This window comes from Pygoscelis adeliae, unplaced genomic scaffold (genome assembly GCF_000699105.1).
Source record: "Pygoscelis adeliae isolate BGI_AS28 unplaced genomic scaffold, ASM69910v1 Scaffold129, whole genome shotgun sequence".
Classification (NCBI taxonomy): domain Eukaryota; kingdom Metazoa; phylum Chordata; class Aves; order Sphenisciformes; family Spheniscidae; genus Pygoscelis; species Pygoscelis adeliae.
In genome coordinates this window covers 434,651-442,379 of record NW_008825431.1, presented here as the reverse complement: position 1 = coordinate 442,379, position 7,729 = coordinate 434,651, and the positions used below count along the sequence as shown (strand labels likewise).

Genomic DNA, 7,729 nt, shown 5'->3' with positions numbered 1-7,729 from the left:
CCCTCGTTGTCACTTACACATTCCTGCCTAACTTATTGCATCTCTGGCCACTTGCAGTAGAGCAGGGAAGATAAAAGATGCGGGTGGTAAGAAAATGGAATCAGACTTTTGTCAAAACTGATTTTTATTAACAGAAAATAAACACTGGTCCAAGTGGTGGAATTCATATGAATTACTGTTAATAAAATAGAAATTTCTTGTTCTAATTCTGTCTGCTTCAGTACAGAAAAAGTAGCCCATAATGGCTGTTTACTCAGCAGAAGCCCCTTATTCCTAAGGGGATGCTATTAAATTTCAAACATAAGCCGTTAAAAACCACACAAAACCTGCAGAGCCTACCAACCTGTAAATTTACAATTTGTTGATGATGGTCTCCTCTGTTCCGCACAGAAAAATCAATGTACAGAGAGAGAGATTAAACCTCACCTATCAAGGCATATTCAATTCTCTGAGCCTTATGCCAGCTAATACCAAACGACAGTGCAGCCTTTTCCTGGGCTCGAAGATGTGAAACATCTTGTATCAAAAGCTGGGAAGAGAGAGGGAAGGAGGGACCTTGCGGTGACGTCCTTGTGAGGGAAGTTCTGTGTCTTTCTGCTGATGAATTGGTGTTTCTTTAGTTATCAAGTCAGGGTGAGGAAGGAAGGAAGGAAGGAATACTGTTTTAATGCTAACTTAAACACCTGTCCCAGATCCCGGTGGCTGGAATAGCTATTGCTCAGAAGGACACCTTGGCTTTTCCTAGTGCCAGTATTGCATATTCAGCTTGCTCTAGTGAAACAGGTACGAGCCTGCCCTGGTAGAACTGCGTGCTACAGCCGAGCTTCGGGGAAGCTCCTGAGATAGTCCCAGGGGTGTAGTGTCAGTCAGTGGCTCTGCTTGTTGAACTGAAAGTCAGAGAAACAAGGGATGTGGTAAAAACTTGAGGTTTAGAGCTTGCCTTTGGGTAACTGGCCGTTAAAAAGAGATTACTGAAGACATAATTACAATGCTTAAATGCCCCTTTATGCGTGCAGAGCATTATTGCCTATACTTTGGGGGATTACAGATCCAGCTCTCCTGCTGTATTTAGCGTAGGCAAACTCAGTTTCAAATTCTTCAGTCCTGACAAGCTGGCCAAGTTTATGACACTTAGCAGAGGGATATAATTTAAACTGCGTGCACACAACTCAAAACAGACCAGCATCCACCTTGGGAATACGTGCATCGACCCCTGGCTGCTAGCGGTCCTGCCTACCTGTGGCACGCAGCATAGCCTAGCAATGAAGGCGAGTAAGGACTCTTGAGCTGACATACGTGCTCTGCCTCCCCTCAGGTGCCCCTGTTCTCCCTTGAGCCCTCCTGGCCCTAAATACAGAGATATTCTGTCAAGAAGCAAGGTGAGCGCAGGGCTGAGGGAAGAGGGAAGAGCTGTCAGCCTCCTGTACCTCTACTTAGGCTGACAGTTTAGTCCATGCCTCCCTGCAGGCTCATCTTTTTCCGGTGCTCAAAGGATTTAACTGCATAAATGCAGCAGTTTGGCTGCCAAAGATTAGGGTGTTAGTGCAAAGTGTTGGACCTGGAGATAAAATCAAGGTTTCTTCCTGCCCCCAAAGCCTGACTCATAAACAGAGAGCGAGAACTGAGCTGCAGCAGCTCAGAAGGAGTTGATGAAGTTCAGATAAGCGTTCAGGAAGCCTGTCGGATCCTCCAGCTGTGGATAGTGGCTAATGTGGTCGTCCAGCACAGACACCGTGGACATGGGAAGCACCTTCCTGTTGGAAGAATGCAGGAAGGCTTACGCACAGGAACTGCAGCAGGCTCGGCCCGCAGCCAGCCAGATGCTACCGGTGAGGAGGACAGTACCCTCTTGGCACAGCTGGGATTCTGCCCATAACATGGTTTTGGGACAAAAAAGCCTGTAGCAGCTACAGTTGACCACTCTTCCAAGTGCTGGATTTACTTCAGGTTAGTTTGGAGGAGACGACTACCTCCGTCAATAAATCTTACCTCTGTCTGATGTGGTTTGAAAATGCATGATTGATTTGACTGAGAATTGTGACTCTGATGCCTAAAAAGGGGAAGCAATTTCCAAACCGCAGAAGGCTCCAACTGAATCACGTGGCTGTGCAGGTTACAGGTAGGAATTTAAAAACAGCCTCCATGAAAAGGGAATTGAAGGAAAAGTCGGAGACAAAATCTCCCTCGAAATGGAACCCCGGTTGCGTATTCCCGCTTTGTGGCGGGTATTGTCTTACTTGTAAAGCTGAAGAAACTCTGGGTGCGGATTCACGGGGTCCAGGGGCCCATAGATTAGATGCACTGCAAGAGAGGAGCACAGACAGAGCTTCTGTACCCAAGGACATCCCTAAACCAAGCCAGGGAGGCCTGCTGCAGACACCTTCCCCCCCCCCAGCACAGAGCTTGGGAAGCTTTCAGCAGAGCACTGAGTAAACCAGCTGCCGAAAGGGCTCCTGCTTCTCTGCCCTGGGGTCAAGCTCGGCCTCCAACCCTCCTCCTGCAAACATCAAACCTTTCCTTGAGCGGTTGCAACTTCTCTTGAGCTTGAAAAGCACCTCGGCTTCCCTGGGGCAGCAGCTGGAGAAACCGGAGGCTGTGAACCAGCCTCTAAAGGAGAGCGGAACAAACTCCTTTTCCTCTTAACAAGCTCACAGCCCTCCGCTGTAACCGAGCCTTAAACTGGAGCAGGGAAGTTTGCTACCCCTTGCACAAAGCAGATTTGAGCCACGTCGTCGTCCTCATCAGGATAACGAGAGGCTCCAGCGCTTAGTGGAAGGAGCCAGCACCGGCCTCCAGTGCCTGCAGGCAAGGGCGGCGATTCCCAACATCCCGACCGGTAAATCAAAGAAAATGGATTCCTACTCACGTGGGACAGAGGTGGACATCAAAGCCCCAACCCAGCGGTCTCTGTGCTTCTTCCTCTGGTTTATGTACTGCAAAATACTGAAGAGAAACCTGTTGTTACGCAGCAGACAATGCCTCGAGGTGCTGCACAGCCTGGAAATTGCTCTCAGGGCAACGTATGCCTGTGCAATGAGACCGAGGTGGAATCTGCATCTCCCACGGACCGCCTCCTTGGGGCAGCAGCAGCACAAAATCGGTCTGCTGACCATCCCCGAGCTTAGCGAACTGCCCAAGGTGGTTTTGGGTTTTTTTTTATTTAGACAGTTAGCAAATAGAAGTGCAACTGAGGTTGGGACCCTGACTCCAGGTCTCGCCCCTGCCAGCTCTGTGCTCCAAGAGTCCCACTGGAGGATAACGCAAGTTCATTTAGGAAGGGGGAAACAGCCCGTAGTCTGGGGAGATAGGAAGATGGAGTTTGAATCCTTCCCGACTGAGATGGAAGCAAATTTGGGTCCTCTGCGCCCAGTCAAATGCCACTGGGTTGTTCAAGGGGGTGAACCATCATAACCCTTACGCCAGGCGGCGCAGTAAGTCACAGCAGGCTGCAGGCAGCCGGCAAACGAGCACCGAAAGGTTGGTTACCCCCAAGCCCCCTTAACAAACTCGATGCTGCTTCGCTTGGGCAGCAGGACAAAAAGCGGGTTTGCAATTGGATCCTACAAAATGTCGGGGCAGAAATCGGTCTGCTGAAAGCCAACGCAGGGGCAGCGCCGCCTGAGTGCTCCCACGCTCGGCTCACGGGCATTGCAGCGGCTCCGAAACCATTTCAGTGCCCCACAGAAGCGGAGTCAACACTGAACTACTGAGTGTGGAGGAATGCAGGAGAAGATAAATTGCACTGGTCAGGCCTTGCAGTGAAAATCTGAACTGCTAAAGGCTCCTCAGCTTGTCTCGTCATCCCAGCCAGCGACTCGGGGTGACTCCTTGCTTCAGCAGAGCTCTCAGGGGCTGAGGCTCACAATTTAAACATCAGGTTCAAGTCAGTTGGGTTATAAAAAGCCTTCCAACGATGGGAAGCTACACTAAATAAACATACCAATACTCTGACACACGACATTTAAAGGATGGAGATACTTGGGCACTGAGCTTCCCATCACAGCTGCGCTGCCAGCAAAGGTGACATTGCAAAAATTTGCCATGACGGGACTTGCCAAGTGGGCAGCGTGTCAGACGTATCCATTGCTGGGCTTGGGCGAGCGTCCCTCGTTATAAGAGGCAATGAGCAGGCGTCCTTTGGAGAGGCCGAGCTATTTGGTCCTTACTGTGTTTTGTGATTTGGCCAGAGATTGTACCCAGCGGGAAGAGAGAGGAGTTTACACGCTGGGGGAGAAGGACGCACACAGGCCCCACTGAACGGGGACACTGAACTCACAACCGTGAGCCCAAGGTCCTTCCAAAAGTCCCAAACTGGAGAAAACCAGATTTAGCTCCACCTGTTAACAAAACCCCACAAATTCAAGCCCCTAATTGCCAAAGAAGAAAAAAAACCCATATTGTACATGTCCAGCGTTGTCCTCCTCCCACCACGTGCAGGCTCAGATCCTCCTGACTCCAGATGTCATTTACCTGCCTTGCATCATCCCAGCGGGAATCCCTGCTCCTACATCACACCCCAGCTCTTTTTTGGGGGGCAACGATGATCCCAGACCCCAACGGAAGCAGCTGGAGGCTCCGGCGAGCCAACGTCCAGGACCTGGATGTGGTCCGGTAACCTCCGAGCCGCTGCGTGGCTCTGCCTGCAAACAGAGGGACGCCGCGGGTGTAAAACTAAGCTCGTGCAGCAATTAACGGCGACGTACCTGTCAACAACGAGATTGCCGTCATTGGTCCGCACCGCCGTCCACATGTCCCAGTACTCTGCCTGCGAAGGCTGCGTGTAGGGCCCGAAGACTGCCCCGAGCCTGAAAAAAAAAGAGTTCAGAGCGGCGCGGCAGCAGCCGTGTTACCGGACGGCTCAAAAACTAGCCGAGGGCAAAAAACAGTCGAGCGCTTCCAGCTTCCACTGTGAAATACGTGGGTGCCAGCGCAGCGCTGCAAGTCATCCCCCAAAGGCACCCAGCGTTGGACTTAGCAGCCAGTCCAAAGGGCTTTTTTGGAAAAAAAGGAGGTTTGCAATATCTGATAAAAATATATATCTGATTGCGCACCGTACGTAGAGTGTGGTTAGGGTTTTCATTGCCTCTGTAACGCGCGCAAGTCCAATATTCGTGGGAGAGAAGGATTTCCGTGTACAGTGGAAAGCCGTGTGGTTTATTATTAGGCTGAAGTGCTTTGCCAACCTGGAGAGGAAACGGCCTGGAGGATCAAGGTCATTCAAATCCAGGGGCAAATCTCTCCTGGGACGGTGCCGGGGGATCCGCTCACCTGCCAAATACCCGCTAGGCTAATTCCTACGTTGGCCGCCTCCCCGCTTGGCCCACACCCCCCGTACGGACTGTGCCAGGCAGCACGGAGACCCGACTCACCCTCTGGAGAAGAAAAAGAAGTTCATTAGCCGCGTGATGATGGGAGACAGCAAACCCCCGTCCTTGAGGATCTTGGGCAGAAGGAAAAAAAAGAGACAGTACCACTTGGTATCGTACAGATGGGTAAATCCTGCCTCCCCGGAGGGCTTTTCCCCCGGCTCCCCGTATCGCGGCAGTTTTCCCGACCCTTGGTAATGCCGAGATGGACGTGAGCTCTCAACAGTGAGACATCGGCGCGTCAAGGGGTGATTAGCCGGGATGTTTGGATAAGATGAGCCGCATCCTGACAGCCCCTGCTTCTCCCCACCGCCTCTAACGATGCCTGTGAGCAGCCCAGGTGCCATTACCGAAGCGGGAAAAGCAGCAGGCATCTGAGCCAGGTAAAACCCCAAACTCACAGAGCCAGACGTCTGCTTGAGGGGCGATTCAGTACGACTAGAGAGGGTAGCAGCTCACCTTCTGGATGAACCGGGGGTAGTGCGTTTCGGGGAAAATCCCTGGAAGGATGTCAAAGAACAGAGTTTGTAATGCTGCAAGTGTTCTGCTCCGCATCTCCCGGTCTCTCCCCTTCTTTGTGGTGCCACGAAAGGCACCGCAAATGCAGCCCGAGGACTGATGCTCCCGGTTAATTACAGCACCTTAATCGCAATGTGCTTGGGGTTCCGGTGGTGCTTTCCCTGGGGTGATGGAGACGGGAAGGCCATCCCGTCCCATGGATCCCCAACCCTTTCAGCCCACCCCGTGCCACCACGCCAGGCAAACCTTACCTCCGTTGGATAAACAGAGGCTGTTGATCAAGATGCTTCCAGTTTTATTGTGCTCATACCTGGGGGACAGAAGAGAAGGTGGTGAAACACAACTAGACCTCTCCAGGCTCCAAGAAGTGACCGACCAGCAGGTCAAATTAACAGAGTCGTATCGTCTCTGCTCCCCTGCTGTCCCTGGCTTGTTGAGAAGGAGCTCAGGAGGGAAGTTAAATGTCCTAGCAGCTGGGATTTTATCGATGGGAGCCTCAGATCTGCCCACCGTGGATGTGCCCTGAGGCCTCCCAGCCTTTGTTACAGCTGTAGGTACAGGGGAAAGGGGGTTCTGCGCTACGTCCTTCCACTTATCTGCTGGAAATCATCTTGACGGGGACAACAAAGAGCAGCCAGCGCATCAGTGGTTGCAGTGACCTGTGGAGCAGCTCCTGTGCAACCGTATCCCCGTAATCGTGGGACAGGAGATTGATCCTCTGGTGGCGGAGGCCGAGGTGACGCACCAGCCCCTCGACGATGCTGGCTTGCTCAAAGATGGAGTAGCGGTGGGGCCTCTGCGAAGCAAAGCGGGAGAGGAGACGCAGTGAGAGCCTGACCCACCATGAGCCCACAAACTCCAGAATAAACACCCAAATGGAGGAAGATGGGGTGGAAACCAGTAGTTTGCGACCCTGGACAGAGCAGTCGGGATGTCCTGGGCCAGCAGCTAGGTCCACAAGCCCACAGGAGCACTGTCCATGCCCCAGAGGGGTCAAGGCGTGCTTTGGAGTCGCGTCAAACCCAAGTAAAGGTGACAGAGCTGATCTCCACCACAAACCTTCCCCATCCTTTCCTCTATTACAATCTTATTCATTTTCCAGATGTAAATGGGAGAAGAAACCGGACTGCAAATGCCAATTTTCCAGGGATTCTGGCACGGCAGAACAACCTCTGGGCCAAAAGCAACTGCAAAAATCCTCTTCCCAGGCTACTTACAGGCTTGTCGCTGAAACCGAATCCTACGAAATCCAGAGCAATCACCCGGTGAAACCGCTGGGTCAGCCCTTCCCAGATCTGGAAGAGAAATGCATCAAAAAAACGGCTGACGGGAGCAGAGAGAGGAAAAGACTGCGGCGATGCGCAGCCGCGGACGGCCACGCTGCCCTCCGCTCCCCCAGACAGCACCTTCCAACTCCAAGAAAACTGCAGGAGGTTGAAATTTCCCAATAAACAGCAAGACCATCCCCCCAAAATGCCAAGAAATAGTTGTGGGTCTTTTCCTCCCTTTGGGCTGGAGTGTGGGAAAGGGCGACGTGAAAAGAGCTTGGCTCCTCTGCAAGGCATCGGGAGAGGAACAGGGCTGATATCCCGGAGCGCGGTGGTACCCCCAGCAGAAGCTCCTCCGGAGCGTTGCCCACCCTGCGCTGAGCCACCACCCGTGTCTGTCTGCTCGTCCCCGGGAGGGAGAAACCATGGGGTTTGCTGTTGGCATCCGACCCCCCCCCGTGCACTCGCTCCCCTCACCTTGCACCAGTCGTAGCGGGAGGTTGGGAAGCCGTGCAGGAGGACGACGACGTCGGAGCTGCCGACGGCACCGGTCGAATCTGAGGAGGGAACGGGACA

The 7,729-nt window shown here is 52.7% G+C and overlaps 1 protein-coding gene across 1 annotated transcript in view; it reads right to left on the bottom strand.

Annotated features, from left to right (window-relative positions):
- Nucleotides 1–41: 41 nt before the first annotated feature.
- MEST overlaps nucleotides 42–7,729 on the bottom strand; it is an 8,476-nt gene continuing 788 nt past the window's right edge. The window contains exons 2-11 of the mRNA XM_009331004.1: nucleotides 7,631–7,710; nucleotides 7,103–7,180; nucleotides 6,545–6,681; nucleotides 6,137–6,195; nucleotides 5,826–5,866; nucleotides 5,370–5,440; nucleotides 4,704–4,805; nucleotides 2,867–2,943; nucleotides 2,238–2,301; nucleotides 42–1,754 (exon numbers count right to left, since the gene is read on the bottom strand). Of these exons, the coding sequence (XP_009329279.1) occupies nucleotides 1,637–1,754; nucleotides 2,238–2,301; nucleotides 2,867–2,943; nucleotides 4,704–4,805; nucleotides 5,370–5,440; nucleotides 5,826–5,866; nucleotides 6,137–6,195; nucleotides 6,545–6,681; nucleotides 7,103–7,180; nucleotides 7,631–7,710 (827 nt within the window). The 3' untranslated portion in view covers nucleotides 42–1,636. The remainder of the gene's footprint in view (nucleotides 1,755–2,237; nucleotides 2,302–2,866; nucleotides 2,944–4,703; nucleotides 4,806–5,369; nucleotides 5,441–5,825; nucleotides 5,867–6,136; nucleotides 6,196–6,544; nucleotides 6,682–7,102; nucleotides 7,181–7,630; nucleotides 7,711–7,729) is intronic.